General features: G+C 41.9%; 1 protein-coding gene across 1 annotated transcript in view; it reads left to right on the plus strand.

Moving 5' to 3' along the window:
- DYNC2H1 (dynein cytoplasmic 2 heavy chain 1) overlaps window positions 1–20,633 on the plus strand; it is a 317,720-nt gene that overhangs the window by 221,478 nt on the left and 75,609 nt on the right. The window contains 1 exon segment of the mRNA XM_035722795.1: window positions 181–297. Within this exon segment, the coding sequence (XP_035578688.1) occupies window positions 181–297 (117 nt within the window).

Below are 20,633 nucleotides of genomic sequence, written 5' to 3' on the forward strand. Positions count from 1 at the left end.
CTCACTTTTAAGTTCTCTTATTTTTTAACTAAATCACCTAAATGTTAAGCCAATTGAAGAGATAATGGGATTAAAACTTGCTTATATTTGGTCTTTACTTTTATAAAGTCAGTATAGCTATTTTTGTATCGTTACTGCTTCTCTCTTCATTTTTTGCTACTTCCTATTTTCTTCATTCAGGTGATTTCACAGTTGAGGATCTTGGGCAGATCAGCAAGAGCTGGTTGCAAATTTGATAGAGAAATCTGGTCTAATGAGCTGTCCCCTGTCCTCAGTCTCTGGAAGAAACTAAACCAGGTTAGTACTGGAATATTATTCCAATTTTTTCCCCTTTTTCCTCCCTTTCCATTTTTTTTCCACTTTTCTCCCTAGATCGTCCCTGTTGGTTAAACTTTGCCCTGACCTGCCCTTACTGTGTACCGGTTTCCTGGAAGGAGGACAGAATAGCAGACGCAGACGAGCCTGAGAAGCAGGGTGTGACCGGTGTCATTGTTCTGCCCTGGGGATGTGCTGGCTCGTCTGCACCTGCTGTACATTCCTGTGTCCACTGCTTGCCTTCTCTCTCCTCTTTCTGTAAAGTCAGCAACGGCTATTAAAAGTTAGCATTTTTCAAAGGACTCAAGGTGCTGAGCAAAAACCGTTGGTCAGTTGGAAATTGGCGTGGTTTTGGTCTTGTAGAATAGTTGCTTGCTCACTAGGCAAAGCTGTTACAGTATTGTGATTCCTATTCTTGGTGAACAGGGGTTTATTCTCTGGATTTAAAAAATATAACTATGCAGTTCATCCATTTAGTAATACTGTAAAAATGCCTGTATATCAGATCTAACCTTCTTAAATAAGGGAAGTCAAATAAAGCTAATTTCAGAACCTATGAGAAAGGTTAAAACCTTCTAAAAATTCAAAGTCCTCAAAGCTTACAGTATTGTAATTTTGAGTTATTAGGACGGTCTCAACAATTGGTGATTGTCAGGAATCTGGATAAGCACTGATCCCAGCTAACTGGAATCACTGCTTTTATTCAGATCATCACATTGATAAAGCTTGATATAGTCCCCTTGAGGAGAAATTCACATTGAGAAATACGACTTTCGCTGTAATCCTAAGCCCTGTTCCCCACTCTGCCCACAAGTAAGCACTTTGTACGCATTCTTGACTGCGATCTAGTCTTTGTACCAACTCATAGCGAAGTTACTCTCCTTCCCTCTGTGCTTAAACCAGACTTTGTTTTTCTTTAAATTAATAACCAAATTTATGCACATTTTAATTTTCTCTTTTAGCAGTTAATTTTTTATCTTGATATATGGTAGTACTCTCCTTGTCAACATACAGCTTCTTGTCAGTTCACAACTTGGTTTCCTTCTTAATATGTCATTGACTATTTTGAATTTTCTGTTGATTTTTGGGGCCATGCAATCCTTAAAATATGTACACATATGCAAACACATATATATTCAAATGTATGTATATTATACTATGAAATAGCTATTCTGAGATTAATGATGTAAAATCATTCTCAAAAGCTTCACTTAGAGAATAAAATAAAATGATTGGAATTACTATGTTTATCCCCTACTAAATTGCAAAAATATTATAAAAGTAATCCTAATTATTGCAGATCTCATCTTACGTTTTAGAGACATAATCCACGTATCTGCTGGAGACTTCCTTCCTTCCGTCGGAAGTATAAGTGAACTTGTTTGACCCATTTTTCAAGTCTGAGTAAGATTGAAGTCTGCTCCATGATTTTGTCACCTTACTTTCTTACAATTTTCTTGGTCTCTAACTGAATTTGCACTGGTCAGATTTTTTTTTAAATTTTTTATTGTTATGTTAATCACCATATATTACATCATTTGTTTTGGTGTAGTGTTCCATGATTCATTGTTTGTTTATAACACCCAGTGCTCCATGCAGAATGTGCCCTCTTTAATACCCATCACCAGGCTAACCCATCCCCCTACCCTCCTCTCCTCTAGAACCCTCAGTTTGTTTTTCAGAGTCCATCGTCTCTCATGGTTCGTCTCCCCCTCTGACTTATTCCCCTTCATTCTTCCACTCCTGCTATCTTCTTCTTTTTCTTTTTTCTTAAAATATGTTGCGTTATTTGTTTCAGAAATACAGATCTGTGATTCAACAGTTTTGCACAATTCACAGTGCTCACCGTAGCACATACCCTCCCCAATGTCTATCACCCAGCCACCCCATCCCTCCCACCCCCGACCACACCAGCAACCCTCAGTTTGTTCCTGAGATTAAGAATTCCTCATCAGTGAGGTCATATGATACATGTCTTTCTCTGATTGACTTATTTCACTCAGCATAACACCCTCCAGTTCATCCACGACTTTGCAAATGGCAAGATCTCATTCCTTTTGATGGCTGCATAATATTCCATTGTGTATATATACCACATCTTCTTTATCCATTCATCTGTCGATGGACATCTTGGCTCTTTCCACAGTTTGGCTATTGTGGACATTGCTGCTATAAATATGGGGGTGCACGTACCCCTTCGGGTCCCTACATTTGTATCTTTGGGGTAAATACCCAGTAGTGCAATTGCTGGATCGAATGGTAGCTCTAATTTCAACTGTTTGAGGAACCTCCATACTGTTTTCCAGAGGGGTTGCACCAGCTTGCATTCCCACCAACAGTGTAGGAGGGTTCCCCTTTCTCCACATCCCCATCAACATCTGTCGTTCCCTGACTTGTTAATTTTAGCCATTCTGACTGGTGTGAGGTGGTATCTCATGGAGGTCTTGATTTGGATTTCCCTGATGCCGAGCGATGTTGAGCACTTTTTCATGTGCCTGTTGGCCATTTGGATGTCTTCTTTGGAAAAATGTCTGTTCATGTTTTCTGCCCATTTCTTGATTGGATTATTTGTTCTTTGGGTGTTGAGTTTGATAAGTTCTTTATAGATTTTGGATACTAGCCCTTTATCTGATATGTCATTTGCAAATCTTTTCTCCCATTCTGTCGGTTGTCTTTTGGTTTTGTGGACTGTTTCTTTTGCTGTGCAAAAGCTTTTTATCTTGATGAAATCCCAATAGTTCATTTTTGCCCTGACTTCCCGTGCCTTTGGCGATGTTTCTAGGAAGAAGTTGCTGCGGCTGAGGTCGAAGAGGTTGCTACCTGTGTTCTCCTTTAGGATTTTGATGGACTCCTGTCTCACGTTTAGGTCTTTCAACTATTTGGAGTCTATTTTTGTGTGTGGTGTAAGGAAATGGTCCAGTTTCATTCTTCTGCATGTGGCTGTCCAATTTTCCCAACACCATTTGTTGAAGAGACTTTTTTCCATTGGACATTCTTTCCTGCTTTGTCAAAGATAAGTTGACCATAGAGTTGGGGGTCCATTTCTGGGCTCTCGATTCTGTTCATTGATCTGTGTGTCTTGTTTTTGTGCCAGTACCATACTGTCTTGATGATGACAGCTTTGTAATAGAGCTGGAAGTCCGGAATTGTGATGCCGCCAGCTTTGCTTTTCTTTTTCAATATTCCTCTGGCTATTCGGGGTCTCTTCTGGTTCCATACAAATTTTAGGATTATTTGTTCCATTTCTTTGAAAAAAGTGGATGGTATTTTGATGGGGATTGCATTGAATGTGTAGATTGCTCTAGGTAGCATTGACATCTTCACAATGTTTGTTCTTCCAATCCATGAGCATGGAACGTTTTTCCATTTCTTTGTGTCTTCTTCAATTTCTTTCATGAGTATTTTATAGTTTTCTGAGTACAGATCCTTTGCCTCTTTGGTTAAATTTATTCCTAGGTATCTTATGGTTTTGGGTGCAATTGTGAATGGGATCGACTCCTTGATTTGTCTCTCTTCTGTCTTGTTGTTGGTGTATAGGAATGCCACTGATTTCTGTGCATTGATTTTATATCCTGCCACTTGACTGAATTCCTGTATGAGTTCTAGCAGTTTTGGGGTGGAGTCTTTTGGGTTTTCCACATAAAGTATCATATCATCTGCAAAGAGTGAGAGTTTGACTTCCTCTTTGCCGATTTGGATGCCTTTGATTTCTTTTTGTTGTCTGATTGCTGTGGCTAGGACTTCTAATACTATGTTGAATGGCAGTGGTGAGAGTGGACATCCCTGCCGCGTTCCTGACCTTAGGGGAAAAGCTCTCAGGTTTTCCCCGTTGAGAATGATATTCGCTGTAGGTTTTTCGTAGATGGCTTTTATGATATTGAGGTATGTACCCTCTATCCCTATACTCTGAAGAGTTTTGATCAAGAAAGGATGCTGTACTTTGTCAAATGCTTTTTCTGCATCTGTTGAGAGGATCATATGATTCTTGTTCTTTCTTTTGTTAATGTATATTGTCACGTTGATTGATTTGTGGATGTTAAACCAGCCTTGCAGCCCAGGGATAAATCCCACTTGGTCATGGTTGAATAATCCTTTTAATGTATGTTGGACCCTATTGGCTAGTATTTTGGTGAGAATTTTTGCATCCATGTTCATCAAGGATATTGGTCTGTAATTCTCCTTTTTGATGGGGTCTTTGTCTGGTTTTGGGATCAAGGTAATGGTGGCCTCATAAAATGAATTTGGAAGTTTTCCTTCCATTTCTATTTTTTGGTACAGTTTCAGGAGAATAGGTATTAATTCTTCTTGAAATGTCTGATAGAATTCCCCTGGGAAGCCATCTGGCCCTGGGCTTTTGTTTCTTGTGAGATTTTTGATCACTGCTTCAATTTCCTTAGAGGTTATAGGTCTGTTCAGGTTTTCTCTTTCTTCCTGGTTCAGTTTTGGTAGTTGATACATCTCTAGGAATGCACCCATTTCTTCCAGGTTATCTAATTTGCTGGCATAGAGTTGCTCATAATATGTTCTTATAATTGTTTGTATTTCTTTGGTGTTGGTTGTGAGCTCTCCTCTTTCATTCATGATTTTGTTGATTTGGGTCCTTTCTCTTTTCTTTTGGATCAGTCTGGCCAGGGGTTTATCAATCTTGTTAATTCTTTCAAAGAACCAGCTCCTAGTTTCGTTGATCTGTTCTACTGTTCTTTTGGTTTCTAGTTCATTGATTTCTGCTCTGATCTTTATGATTTCTCTTCTCCTGCTGGGTTTAGGCTTTATTTGCTGTTCTTTCTCCAGCTCCTTTAGGTGTAGGGTTAGGTTGTGTATTTGAGACCTTTCTTGTTTCTTGAGAAAGGCTTGTATTGCTATATACTTTCCTCTCAGGACTGCCTTTGCTGTATCCCAAAGATTTTGGACAGTTGTGTTTTCATTTTCATTGGTTTCCATGAATTTTTTGAATTCTTCTTTAATTTCCTGGTTGACCCATTCATTCTTTAGTAGGATGCTCTTTAGCCTCCATGTATTTGAGTTCTTTCCGACTTTCCTCTTGTGATTGAGTTCTAGTTTGAAAGCATTGTGGTCTGAAAATATGCAGGGAATGATCCCAATCTTTTGGTACCGGTTGAGACCTGATTTGTGACCTAGGATGTGATCAATTCTGGAGAATGTTCCATGGGCACTGGAGAAGAATGTGTATTCCGTTGCTTTGGGATGGAATGTTCTGAATATGTCTGTGAAGTCCATTTGGTCCAGTGCGTCATTTAAAGTCTTTATTTCCTTGTTGATCTTTTGCTTAGATGATCTGTCCATTTCAGTCAGGGGGGTGTTAAAGTCCCCCACTATTATTGTATTGTTGTCAATGTGTTTCTTTCCTTTTGTTATTAATTGCCTTATATAATTGGCCGCTCCCATGTTCGGGGCATAGATATTTACAATTGTTAGATCTTCTTGTTGGATAGACCCTTTAAGTAGGATATAGTGTCCTTCCTCATCTCTTATTACAGTCTTTGGTTTAAAATCTAGTTTGTCTGATATAAGGATTGCCACCCCAGCTTTCTTTTGGTGTCCATTAGCATGGTAAATGGTTTTCCACCCCCTCACTTTCAATGTGGGGGTGTCTTTGGGTCTAAAATGAGTGTCTTGCAGACAGCATATTGATGGGTCTTGTTTTTTAATCCAGTCTGATAGCCTGTGTCTTTTGATTGGGGCATTTAGCCCATTTACATTCAGGGTAACTATTGAAAGGTATGAATTTAGTGCCATTGTATTGCCTGTAAGGTGACTGTTACTGTATGTTGTCTGTGTTCCTTTCTGATCTTTGCTGCTTTTAGGCTCTCTCTTTGCTTAGAGGACCCCTTTCAATATTTCTTGGAGGGCTGGTTTCGTGTTTGCAAATTCCTTTAGTTTTTGTTTGTTCTGGAAGCCTTTTATCTCTCCTTCTATTTTCAATGACAGCCTAGCTGGACATAGTATTCTTGGCTGCATATTTTTCTCGTTTAGTGCTCTGAAGATATCATGCCAGTCCCTTCTGGCCTGCCAGGTCTCTGTGGATAGGTCTGTTGCCAATCTAATGTTTCTACCATTGTAGGTTACATATCTCTTCTCCCGAGCTGCTTTCAGGATTTTCTCTTTATCTCTGAGACTCGTAAGTTTTACTATTAGATGTCGGCGTGTTGACCTATTTTTATTGATTTTGAGAGGGGTTCTCTGTGCCTCCTGGATTTTGATGCCTGTTTCCTTCCTCACATTAGGGAAGTTCTCTGCTATTATTTGCTCCAATATACCTTCTGCCCCTCTCTATCTTTCTTCTTCTTCTGGGATCTCAATTATTCTAATGTTGTTTCGTCTTACCGTATCACTTATCTCTCGAATTCTGCCCTCGTGATCCTGTAGTTGTTTCTCCCTCTTTTTCTCAGCCTCTTTACTTTCCATCATTTGGTCTTCTATATCACTGATTCTCTCTTCTGCCTTATTTATCCTAGCAGTTAGTGCCCCCATTTTTGATTGCACCTCATCAATAGCCTTTTTGATTTCGATTTGGTTAGATTTTAGTTTTTATTTCTCCAGAAAGGGTTTCTCTAATAATTTCCACGCTTTTTTCAAGCCCAGCTAGTATCTTTAAAGTCATGATTCTGAACTCTAGGTCTGACATCGTACTAATGTCCGTATTGAGTAGGTCCCTGGCTGACGGTACTACCTCTTGTTCTTTTTGCTGAGGTGATTTTTTTCGTCTTGTCATTTTGTCCAGAGAAGAAAAGATGAATGAGAGAACAAAATGCTAACAGGTTAACAACGTCCCCAGCAAATATACTGTATACAAATCAGAAAAGACCTGAAACCAGGGGAAAAGAAAGGGAAAGAAAGAAAAAAGAAAGAGAAAAAAAAATAAAGATAAAAACAGAACAATACAAAAAAAGCAGAATGTGATCAAATATGATAAGGCTAGTGCATAGACCAGTGCCACACACTAGATTTTGGGTGTATTTTGGTCTGTTAGAAAAAAGTGCCTCCTAAAATTTTAAAGGAAGAAAGACATATATGTACAAAATAAGGGTTGATACAATGAAGGGATAGAAGATGACTGTAAAGATGAAAATTATAAAAGATTTTATAAAAGGACTTGATAAGAAGTTGTTTGAAAAAAGAAAGAAGATTAAAAAAAAAGGAAAAAGGGAGAGAATGTGATCAGGCAGGAGACTAGAACAGAGGCATACACTAGTGATTTAGGGTATATTTTGATCTGTTAGAAGAAACTGTATCTCAAAATTTTAAAGAGAGGACAACTTATATATATATGCCAAAAATAAGGGTAACTACTATGAAGGGATAAAATATGACTCTAAAAATGAAAAATAAAAAATTTTTTTTTTTAAAAAGAGATTGATAAGATGTTGGTTGAAAAAGGGAAAAAGAAAAAAAAAAACAGTTGACAAAAATTAACTTTGATGAACTAGTTAATCATGGTAAAAAAAAAGCCATGAATTCTATGTGCAGTATTCCCCTAGCGCTGGAGTTCTCCCGTTCTCCTTGATCGGTAAACTTGGTCTTGGCTTGCTGGCTGTTCGTGCTGATCTTCTGGGGTGGGGCCTGTTGCCATGGTTCCCAAATGTCTTTGCCGGAGGCGGAATTGCCCCGCCCTTGTCGGTCCGGGCTAAGCAAGCTGCTCGGGTTTGCTCTCGGGAGCTTTTGTTCCCTGCAAGCTCTCGGTACAGCTTTGGAGGACCAGGGTGAAAATGGTGGCCTCCCAATCTCCACCCGGAGGAGCTGAGAACTCGGGGCCCCGCTCCTCAGTGCGCCCCCCGGAGAAAAGCAGTCACTCCCGTCTCCCCGGTCTCCGGTCGCACTCCGTGCTCACCCGGCCTGTGACTGAGCGTTTCTATCTCTGGCACCCGACCCCGTGTGGAGTCTCCAAACCCAGCAGATCCCTGCGGTGCGCTCCCGTACCACTCCTCCCGGGGGAGGAAGGGGAGTCTCCCCGGCTCTGCCGCTTGTTGGGTCCCTGCTGGAGGAGCAGTGGCCCGACTGGGCCGCGGATCACAGTTTATGGCCACCCCGAGCTGAGAGCCCGCGCCTCGGCTCCGTCTCTGCAGCCGGCTTCCCCGCTCCGATACCTGGGAGCTCTGCCGCACTCAGGCTCCCCCGGTCTTTCTGTGACCCCGAGGGTCCTGAGACCACACTGTCCCGCGAGGGTTCCACCCCCGCTTAGCCACTGCAGCGACGTCCCTCCGCGGAGCCGACTTCTAAAAGTTCCGATTTTGTGCTCCGCGGCTCTAGCACTTGCCAGAAGCGGCCGACGGAGGCCCCCTCCCCCGCCGTCTCTCCTCCCGAATATCGCCTCGGATTCACGTCTCCGCACGTCCTACCTTCCAGTAAGTGGTCGCTTCTCTGTTCAGAGAGTTGTTGCTACTCTCCTCTTCGGTCTCCTGTTGAGCTCGTAGGTGTTCAGAATGGTTTGATCCCTATTCAGCTGAATTCCCGAGACCAGACGAAATCCAGGTCTCCTGCTCCTCCGCCATCTTGCTCCGCCCCCGTGCACTGGTCACATTTTTATCTCACCTGCGATCTGGCTGGAAGGTGCAACTTCTGTGTGTGTGTGTGTGTGTGTGTGTCGCACAAGAAATCAAGCCCTATTATTTTGTAGCGATGGAAAGGAAGGGTATTTTTTCTCTTTTACCCTTTGAGATTCTCAGCTGGGTCTGCTACAGAAGACAGATTAACAACACAAAAGCATACAAATGTATTGAACACAAGTTTTGTGTGACACTGGAGCCTTCATAAGGAAATGAAGGCCTGAAAAAGTGGTTAAACCTGAGTATTTTTATGCTAGGTTTGATGAAGAGTGCAGAATTGTGACCAAATAGAACAGGACAAAAGGGGTTCGAGCCCCGGATGGTAAACTGGGGAACACTTCGCCAAGCCTGTTGTATAAATAGATACTACAGCTTTGGGTAATTCTCAAAGTTCTTGGTGTTGGCTCTTGGCACCATGCAATATTTTCTGGAATATGCTGTTTGGTCTTCCCTTCCGACCTGCTTCCCCACCCCTCTTCTGGTGACACATAACTCATACTTCCTTTGTAACTCTGGAGAAGTCTTTTCAGTTATTACGTAGAGAGGACCACAGAAGTGACTTCAAAGGTCTGTATGAATTGTTTACGTTGTGAGGCCCAACCCAATATTAGAAATTCAAATTAATTCTCTTTCCCAAACCCTTGTTTTTCTCCTTTGGGATGTAGGCATGGCCTGTTAATAGCTCTCTGATGTTGGATTCATGCCACAGCACACCCCTCGCGGCCCCTGTCCCTCCCATGGCGCTCAGTGTGGGGGTAGCAGAACAGACTGAAGTATATGATGCTGCAATCATTTATTTTAGGCTAAGCACCTTGGGGAGTAGTCCCATTGTTAAGCTCAGTAAGCTCTTCAAACGAGGCGTTATCCCGGAAGACTCCACGGTGCTGGGGGTGGATCCCAGCAGGGGTGAGATGTCGATCCTGGGTTAGGTCTTCAGACCCACTGGCATGTGTCTGCTTCGGCATTCACTGTTCTGACTGCAGATAGTGGGTGTCGTGCTCAGGTTACACCTGGCAGCTATGTCTTTCAGTTCATCCTGCACACTCTTCTGAATTACCTCTGTGAATCAAATAAAATGCCAGCTTCTTAGTGCGGCCATGTGTGGTCTTTTCTCGGACTGGCTGGCGGTCCCCATACTGACTTCTTGGTACTGCGTGGCCCGTTTCTCTATGCCAGGGTACTTGCTGGGGCTCTCTGTGGGTTGGTTGGTTGGTTGGTTTACAACATGCCAGGCACTTTGGAACTTCTGTATCTGCTCTTGTGATTCCCTTTGCATAGATTCTCCTTGCTTTCTGTTCAGTTGGATAACTTTTGTTTAGAAACCTAACTAGTCTAATACAAATACCACTGATCTCTCTAGCTTTGCACACACTGTGGTAATATAGACGAGTATACTATCATCTTGTCCTTACTTAAACTCAAAAAAATATTTAGCACGTGGATTCACAGAAATGACGCATCTAAGGAAGGATCACTCTAGCTTTGTTTTCACCATTTGTTTATTACATGAGCCCATTTTTTGTCATCTCCTACACTTTTCCTCATTTTGCAATTTCATAGTTATTTCTTTATACAGAGCAACATAGGAATGAAGGAATTTTCTAATTGAAAAAGATTGTAATTTCTTTCCCTGGAAAGAACTCTCAGTTACTATTATGTTGTATTTTCAGTATAAACATGTTTTAAGCATAAGATGATTTGTCCGTTTGTCTTGGGATATGTCATTATTGGGACATAACTGTTTTTCCTTCCTGTTCAAGGATGAGTAAATGCAATTTGTTACAAGTCCCCACTGGATAGAATCTTTATGTCCTGTTGGCACTGACTTTTTCTCCTCTGGGGAGGACTGGGAAGAAACTTTGTGTAGAGACTCCCAGAGCTGCTCAGACGGGGGGACTGTGAGGCTCTTCATCACCCCCCTCGCCCCCACCCTGGCACTTAGTTCTGGACAGAGGGCCCTGCTGTCCACTGGCAGGACCCGGCTCGTCACTCACCTAACACAGGATGAGAAGGTGGCTTCTGGAGCCAGACTGCTGGGCTCAGATCCCAGCGCTCATGCTTCGTAGCTGTGTAGCGTAGGAAAATTACTCACCTTCTCTGTGTCTTTGTTCTCTTATCTATAAAATGGGGATAATGGTAGTATTTACCTCATAGATGCCTCATCAGGATTAAATGAGTTACTCCACGGAAGGCTTTCATAGCAGTGCCTAGTGTGTGAGCATTCTCGGCTGAGTAGTCATTTTACTGTTACTGAAGGTACAAAGACTTATAATGTATGAACGTCTCTTTCCAGGAGAGGCATACATATAATATGTGTCTCTTTCCAGAGCAAGATATTTTTATCATTTGTATAATTATGTATTCAGTCATTCATTCAGAAAATTTTCATGGAGCACCTCGTTTGTTTCATTGCTTTTGTGTTCAGGACTGTGTGGAAGGCAAAACCCGTAGAGTTACAGTTGGGTTATAAGAGAGACCCTTAAAAAATTCAACAAGTAAATAAGCAAAAATAATTATCACAAATTATTGCAAATGCTGTGGAAGGAAAACACAGGTGCTCTTATGAAGAAAACGAGCAAAGTCCTCTTCTGGACTGGATAGTGAGGAAGTGAAATTGAATCTGAGAAGTGAGCCATGAGAAGACTCTAGCCAGGTGGAGTTGCAGGGGAGGACCTTTCCGAGCAGCGGGGCAATGTGAACACATTCTCCAAGCGGACGGCAAGTACAGTCCGTGAACCCAAGAGGAAGCCCGTGTGATTGGGGCACAGACACTAAAGGGTCTTGTGGGATGAGATGACGATGAGGGATGATGCCCAAGATGCAGGAAGGAGTTTGTGTTTTATCCCAAGTGCAGTGAGGCCCACGGAGAGAGTATTGAGGGGGAGTGGCTGGGATCCTGTTGACGATTTCAAAAGCTCTCCCCGGCTGTTGTGTAAGTGAGTTTGGAGTGAGGTTCAAGAGGAAGGAAGGAGAACAAGCAGGGGACTGTCATCGGGGTAAGAGGTGATGTGGTCATGCCGTCAGGTTAGACCCAGAAATATTGCGGAAAGAGACTCACCATGGATTTGCATGTTGGTTTTGTGGACGAGTGACTGGGTGGAGGGGGCGCCGCTTACTGAGCCCAGGAACGGGGAGAGAGCGCAGGGGCTGTGGGGGTCGTGGCGGAGTGGCGGTGCCACTGCAGGGGTGGTGGACACTTTACCTGTGGACATCAAGGGGAATGTTGGCTGCATGGTGGGGACCTCAGAAGGGTTGCTAGGACTTGGCTCTTACTAGCATATTGGGAACAGTTCAGTGATCACAAAGCGTTACATCATCTAGAGAGAGAAGGAAGAGGACTCATGAATTGGCCTGAGGAGTCCCAACACCTAGGGTCAGAGGCAGGAAAGGCGTGACCAAGCTTTCCTCGGGGAAACACAATAAAAACCCAAAGCAGGGAGCAACACAGAAGGCTGAAGCATCACAGAAGCCTTGAGGAGGGCGTCTTTCATTAGGAACAGGATTGTTGACTGTGCCGAATTGCTGGTGCGAGGTGAAGAAACCGAGTACAGAGTTGGTCACTGGATTTTCAGAATACAACTCAGTGGTGGCCTTGACCTTGACAGGAAGAGTTGAGGTGGAGCCAGGAGACTGGAGGTTGTGTTTGAAGGCCATCTACCTTGGCCTATGGGACGAGGGGAGACCGTATGGAGAGGCAGTTCTTTATACAATGTGCTCTTCAGGAGAGTGAAGGAGTAAGGTGGTTTGGTAAGTAAGGGGCCCAGCATGGTTTTTCTTAAGGCCAGAAAGTACTGGAGTATCTGTAGGCTAGTGGAAATGATCTAGTGGAGGAAGTAGTTGAAGATGCCAAAGCATTGATTCGGCAAAGTTCTGAAAACAGAAACTATGAGTTTTTGCTAAATAAGGGGTCAGTGAGGAATACAGAAATTTCCTGTCCCTTAAGTATATTTTTTTAAAAAAATTTTTCAGAGGGGCTCCTGGGTGGCTCAGTGGGTTAAGCGTCTGACTTCGGCTCAGGTCATGATCTCCGGGTCCTAGGATCGAGTCCCACATCGGGCTCCCTGCTCAGCGGGGAGTCTGCTGCTCCCTCTGCCCCTCCCCCCACTCATGCTTGCTTTCTCTCTCTCTCTCTCTCTCAAATAAATAAAATCTTTTAAAAATGCGCATCTTTTCCTGCCTCAGGATCTTGGTGCATACTCTTTTTTCTACCTAGAAGTCTCTTTAAAAAAAATTTTTTTTTCCCCAGAGGTTTAGGGTAAGTTTGTATCACTCTTAGTGTGAAGCCGTCCCGAGCCTTCACTCTGGCTTTTCTGTTCTTGCTGCTGGCTACGTGGAACACTGTTGTTTCAGTAGTTACAGGATTATGTGGTATTTGTGTTTCTTTTAAATTATTAGCCCACCAGGGACATCGGAAGCGCTCTTCCCACTCTTGACAAGTACAGATGAGGCCCCTGCCATTCCCCCTGTGTCTCCCCAACACCTCACCTCAGTGCCGTTCAAACAGCCATATTCCAGCTTTCTCCTCCTCGGTTGACTTTGCTTATTCAACTAGACTGCTGTAGAGTTGCCAGATGTCCTTGTTCCTAATTTCATCTTTATTTATCTGCTCCTCACACAGTATGATACATAAGGTCACGTCATGTGAGCGTACTAACACTTGGTCCGCTTTTAGCTTGATTCACATCCTGAGTTATTTCACCCTGGTTGCCGTCGTATTACTGCAGTTCTTTGAAATATCTTCAAACCTGTTTTTCATAACAAAATAGGAATAAATGTGTAAGCTTATTTTAATTATTTTCAAGTAGATTTTTCCACATTTAGTTTCTCTTCTCTCCTTGTTTTAATTAGAACTATTAGTTTAAGACAAAATCTGTTTATTTAGTGTGTTTATGAGTGACATGGAGATGGGGTCTACCAGTGTTGTTGTTCTAGCTGTGAGAGAACATTTATCAGGAAGTTTTAAAAACTCCAGAATCTAGCAATTCTAAAATTACTATGAGAGGTTTAGATTAAGATTTAACTTAAAAGCTTACCCCATAGATCTGTCACCCTGATCTAAAAAGTAGGATGAGTCTGTTCTTTTTCAACCTTGATTTCCTTTAAGGGAAGTAGTCCTAGATATGGACTTAATCTGTATACCTTTTAACGAGATCTAGCATTTTAGAATTTTCCCGTTAGACATAATTAGAAAAAGAAAAACTGGTGGAGAAAAGTTGTGAGTCAAACAATACGTGGAGAAACAGGAAAATAACTGTTTGTTTCAAGTAGTTTTGAAAAGTTACCCAAAGCGTGTGTGCAACCTCCAGCATCCAGTTAATGTAGTTAAGACATCTGTGGTTCTCTGAAGATGTCAGGGCCCTGCAACAGTGGGCGGGTGGTGGACACAGAGCGCCTTGAGTCCTGGTGGCGGGTGGGCAGGCGTGGACACAGAGCGCCTTGAGTCCTGGTGGCGGGCCGGCGGGCGTGGACACAGAGCGCCTTGAGTCCTGGTGGCGGGCGGGCGTGGACACAGAGCTCCTTGAGTCCTGGTGGCGGGCGGGCAGGCGTGGACACAGAGCTCCTTGAGTCCTGGTGGCGGGCGGGCAGGTGTGGACACAGAGCTCCTTGAGTCCTGGTGTCAGTGCTCTCTGCTTCTGAGCCGTGCTGGTCGAGCCTCGTGTTGGAACAGGGGAACGGAGATCCTGAAATACTTCTAGCAAATAAGGGACTGGGAAATAGAAATTGTCTATATTACCATGTCTTACTAATAATGAAATGCACCCAAACATGTTAGTGTGGCTGGTTTAGTATGAATTCTCTGTTGTTTTGTGTTTGGGGAGGGGGATGGAAACTTATTAAAAAAAAAAAAGATGAAGGCCAGTTAAGCTTATTGTGACAGTGGACATTGTTCTGTTTTCATGAAGCCAGAGACTTCCCGACGCTCGTGGGGGGAAGCAGTGTGACTTTCTCCTCACCTGTGAGGACCTGCAGTCTGGAAGGCAAGCAGGGAAGCCTCCTTAGTGGACAAGTAGAAACTCTGACCGCTCCAGAGAACTTGGCAGAGAGTGAAGGAAAGGACGTGGTTAAAGGAAGTCGGGGATGAGTCCAGTTTTACTTGTTTGCCTTCTGTAGTGTTAACACTTACGAACAATGTCTGCAAAGAATCTCGCTGAGTCAGTATTGTAAAGCTTGAGTAGATTCTAAGAATTTGAGTCTTCGATTCCGAGCAAAAGGGCTAGATACACAGAAGGGACCCACTGACAAATAGAGGATCCGGGAGATAGAGAGGAAAGCAGTTTCACTTGACTAATTTCCTTAACAGTCCAAGGGTGAGGTTTAATTCACGACTTGTGTTTATTACAGCGGCTTCCTCACGGCTCACTGGCACTCGGTTACGGCCGCTGGGTCACGCCTGCTCAGCAGCCCCACCTTCCACAGTCACCCTGGGGTTTGGATCCATTATCTGTTCCTATTCAAGTAGAAGTTTTACTGGTTCTTGACATAATGAGTAACTTTGGACTATACTCTGAGCATTTTGAGTATTATAAGATTCTAGTGCCCATTTAAATTGTCTTTTTCAGCAGGTAGTCAGCCTGTTTAGTTTCAGAATGTGTGTTGTGTCTCTTCTTTGGGCTGTGTTTCCTTTTCAGTTTGGTGCACAGAGCCTCTGCTGTTCTGGCCCGCCTCACTGTGTCTTCCCAGACAGGACTGTCCCCCCAACGTGGACAGAGCCTGATGGGGAGTGGGAGGGACACTGCTCTTTGCCGCGGTAGTGGGGTGGAGGTCAGCATGCAGACCGCAGGGGCTATGGGCGGGGGCAGTGTCCTTCACATCAGGGACGATGTAGAGGTTAGACTCCTGCCCAGAGCCTCCACCTGGCATCCCTTCTGCTGCCCAGGGCAGGCATGACTGATGACTTTTAACAAAGATGTCTCTCTCTCTTTTTAACAATTATTTGTAGAATTTTTTAGATTGATAAGCTGAAGATATGTATGGACCTTTCGCAGTTGAGTTAAATTAGTAAGAGGAGATTACTGGACATTCCAAGATATCTTATGTAAAACCTAGATATTTTAACTTTTTATTCATGTGAAACTAAACAAATTAAGAACTCACAAGAGTACAGTAAGTATTATATTCAGAGAGAGGCCAAAAATATATTTGTTGATCAAATTGAATCCAGAAAAAGGTGAATTTAGCTTATTGTTGAGATCTGGGCTATTGGTTTCCTATCTTCACTTTTAATATAGCCCAAGGAGGGGTTTTTGGTAAGCTAAATGGATTTAGTGCTGCCTTCCTTTATTTTACAGGGAAATTTTACCCTCACTCTCCTTTGGAATATTTGATTTTACAAAGAAATTGTATTCTATAAATTTTAAAACCTGTATTTTATTTGGATTTAGGCTTTTGAGCTGTGTTCACATTGGTTGAAACTAAACAAAGAAGGAAGTAGTGCTCATGCACTTTGGGTTAATTTGCAGCTTTTTATGAATCATAAACTGTTTTTATCATAATCTTTAAAAGAAACCGTTAAGAACAAACTACTTCAGCTTTGTAGAGTGAACTTGAGTGCAGGACAATATAACTGAGAATTGTTGGCCAGAACTCACATCTTAGGAGAGAGGAGTATTTACAGACCTGTAGGCACGAAGCATGTTTGAACTTCCGTTTGTGTAAAATGTAGTCATGGCAGTGGGGTCAACTGGATAGTCAGAGTCGTTTTAGGTGGTATCAGATGGGTGAGTTTGGAGGAAATGATGCAAGTGAAACATTCCTCAGTGTCTTTTTGGATTGAATATAAGGGTCACTTTCCATTATGAAGACAGGATCAATGCACTATCTCAGGCATTTTGAATGGTAATTTTAAGTTCTGAGGGGTGCATGTGAGAGAGAGAGAGACAGAGAGCTCCAAGACTAAAAACAGACCTCATACTCTGTTGCTTTGGGTAGTATGGACATTTTAACAATATTTGTTCTCCCAATCCATGAGCATGGAGTGTATTTCAGTTTGCCTGTGTCATCTTCAATTTCTTTCATCAGTGTTTTATAAAGTTTTCAGAGTACAGATCCTTCACCTCCTTGGCTAACTTTATTCCTGGATATTTTATTATTCTTAGTGCAGTTGTAAATGGCACTGCAACTTTACTGAATTCATTTATTGCTTTTATTTTTTTGATGGAGTCCTTCAGGTTTTCTATATACAGTATCGTGTCTTCTGCGAACAGTGGAAGTTTACTTCTTCCTTACCAAGTTGGATGCCTTTTATTTCTTTTTCTTGTCTGATTGCCAAGGCTAGAACTTCCAGTATTAGGTTGAATAAAAGTGGTGAGAGTGGACATCCGTGTCTTGTTCCTGACCTTAGCAGAAAAGCTCTAAGTTTTTCACCATTGAGTCTGATGTTAGCTGTGCATTTTTAAAAAATACTTATTTATTTTTATTTGAGAGAGAGACACAGAGAGAGAGCATTGAGTGGGGGCTGGGGGTCGGGAGAGGAGGGCAGAGGGAGAGGGAGAGAGAACCTCCAGCAGACGCCCCGCTGAGCATGGAGCCTGACATAGGGCTCGATCCCAGGACCTGAGATCATGACCTGAGCCAGAATCAAGAGTTGGACGCTTAGGCGCCTGGGTGGCTCAGTTGGTTAGGTGACTGCCTTCGGCTCAGGTCATGATCCTGGAGTCCCGGGATCGAGTCCTGCATCGGGCTCCCTGCTCAGCAGGGAGTCTGCTTCTCCCTCTGACTCTCTTCCCTCTCGTGCTCTCTGTCTCTCATTCTCTCTCTCTCTCAAATAAACAAATAAAATCTTTAAAAAAAAAAAAAAGAGTTGGACGCTTAACGATGGAGCCACCCAGGTGCCCCCAGCTGTGCATTTTTTTTTTTTAATATATAAGGCCTTCATTATGTTGAGGTGTTTCCCCTCTAAACCTACTTTGTTGAGGGTTTCCATCATGAATGGATGTTGTACTTTGTGAAATGCTTTTTCTGCATGTATTGAAATGATCATATGGTTTTTACCCTTTTCCTGCTTGCTGTGATGTATCACTGATTGATTTACAAATACTGAACCACTCTTGTATCCCAGTAATAAATCCCACTTGATTGTGGTAAATGATTTTTTTAATGTTGAGTTGGATTCAGTTTGCTAATATTTTGTTAAGTATTTTTGTATCTATGTTCATCAGGGATATTGGCCAATAGTTCTCTTTTTTTGTAGTGTCTTTATCTCGTTTTGGTATCAGGGTAATACTGGCCTCATAGAATGAATTTGGAAGTTTTCCTTCCTCTTCTGTTTTTTAGAATAGTTTGAGAAGAATAGATATTAACTCTTCTTTAAATGTGAAGAAGAGTTCTTTAGCCTGTGAAGCCATTTTGTCCGAGAATTTTGTTTTCTGGGAGTTCTTTGATTACTGATTCACTTTCTTTGCTGATTATCAGTCTGTTCAAATTTTCTGTTTTTTTCTGTTTCAGTTTTGGTAGGTTATACATTTCTAGAACTTTATCCATTTCTTCTGGGTTATCCAATTTGTTGGCATATAATTTTTTACAATATTCTTTCATGATCCTCTGTATTTCTGTGGTGTTGGTGGTTATTCTTTTTCATTCCTGAATTTATTTGACTCCTTTATTTAAATTACTTTTCTTGCTTGCTTGCTTGCTAATGGTTCATCAGGTTTTTTTTAACTTTTCAAAGAACCCGCTCCTGGTTTCATTGATCTATTGTTTTTTTAGTTTCTGTATCATTTATTTCTGCTCTAATCTTTATATTTTCTTCCTTCTCTTGGTTGTTCTTCTTTTACCAGATCCTTTAGGTATAAGGTTATCCTTTGTCTTTTTATTGAAGAAGTTCAGTTATTCCTATTCGTATTTCTTTGTAACTGATTTGTGTTTTTCCTCTAAGAATATTCTGTCTCTGGGGTGCCTGGGTGGCTCAGTTGGTTGAGCGACTGCCTTCGGCTCATGTCATGATCCTGGAGTCCCGGGATCGAGTCCCACATCGGGCTCCCTGCTCGGCGGGGAGTCTGCTTCTCCCTCTGACCCTCTCCCCTCTCATGCTCTCTCTCTATCTCATTCTCTCTCTCAACTAAATAAATAAATAAAAAATCTTAAAAAAAGAATATTCTCTCTGATCTTTTAAATTTTACCTTAATATATTTAGGTGTGGATTTCTTTTTGTATCTGTTCTGCTTGGTAATCTGAGAGCTTGCAATTCCAAATGCCATCCTTTCTACTAAAAGCAGTTTAACCCCATTCCCCACGCCAGCTGGGCTGCATGCTATGTAATATCAAGCACCATGCTTCCATGGCTGTTGCTTCATACTGCTCTTTTTAGCTAGAAGTGGTGATGTGGTGGAAGATGATCCATTCAGGGCAACGTGAAAAGTTAGCAGCCTAAAATTCTCCCAGCCTGGCCAAGGCACCCAGCCCTCTCTAGCTGCCAGTTGCCACAGCCTCCCGTTTACAAGTGTCTCCCAGATGGTTCCCATGCTTGGTGTGCTGTCTTCTGCTTTAGTGTCCTCTCGTTTTGTCGAAGACAAGATTCACAAGTGGGAGACAGTTTGCCATTTTGTCTAGAAACAAGCATAACTTTTGGAACTGCATTTTAACTTTTGTTTGTAAGATAAATATAGATTATTTAAAAATTATCATTATATTAAATTCACAGTGGCCATATTAATGTATCAAGTATCTTGCATTTCATCCTGTTACAGTGTTTTGTGTCTTGTCTCTTCCATTTCCTTCCTGAAGCCATTGCCATAATTTAGACTTCCATTCTTTCAGATGGATTATAGCAGAAAACTCCAAATTTGACTCTCCTTCTAATATATACTTCCCCAAATCATATTTCATATCATTATTCCATTAATTTTCTTAAAGAAAAAAATCTTTGGCCAGATGGCTGCACATCCAGCCTTACTTCTCAGCCTCTTTCATAGTAAAGCAGATCTGAGTGTTGTATGAACAAACCATTGTAGATTTGTCTGTGAGGACTTGCCAAGTGCTATTTCCATCTCCTTGCATCTGCTCACTATGATAGCAACCAGTAATGGCCACAGAAAGTCCCAGCATCTTTCAGGAGCTGTCTCCGTTGTTACTCACTTCCTTCTCCGTGTTTCTAGAGTACTAATTTATAACTTGCATAACAATTCTCATAAAATAGACAAATTAAGATATGGCCCTTAGGAATAGGAATTCTCTTATTTCAGAGGAGTTTTAAAATTTATGCATGTAAATGTTTCAAAAGAAACAACACCACATTCCTTTTTTAGAGTTTTTCATCATTATTTCTATCAGGTTATGGTTAATTACTAGCTAAACTTAAAGATTAGTTATATCTAAGCAATAATAATAATTTTATGAAAAGTAATTATTAGGGAGTCATCCAGGTCCTACTCTTTCTCCATTAAATGGCTAGAGGACATTTGTTGAATCACTTCTGAACTTTTTCTTAGCTTTTTTTTTGTGTGTGTAAAAAAGGAACACTAACCTCTTTTCTGCATTCATTTATTCATTTACTCATTTCATTCAATCCTTCATCAGGTATCTGTTGATGTTCCTCTTATGTGCTAGGTGCTGCTATGATTTATTAAGAGTTGATATTAATACTCAAAAAATAGAGGTATTATGTTTTGAGGAGCCTAGGTTAAGGAATGCTTAATTCTGCTGGGAGGAAGCTAGGGAAGGTTACATGATGGGTAAGAAATTTGCTAGGTTAAAAAAAAACGGTGTGGTATTGCAGAGAGATGGCAGAGTCTGCCATGTTTGTTACTCTAGCCTACC

The sequence above is a fragment of the Zalophus californianus genome, chromosome 11, assembly GCF_009762305.2.
Source record: "Zalophus californianus isolate mZalCal1 chromosome 11, mZalCal1.pri.v2, whole genome shotgun sequence".
Classification (NCBI taxonomy): domain Eukaryota; kingdom Metazoa; phylum Chordata; class Mammalia; order Carnivora; family Otariidae; genus Zalophus; species Zalophus californianus.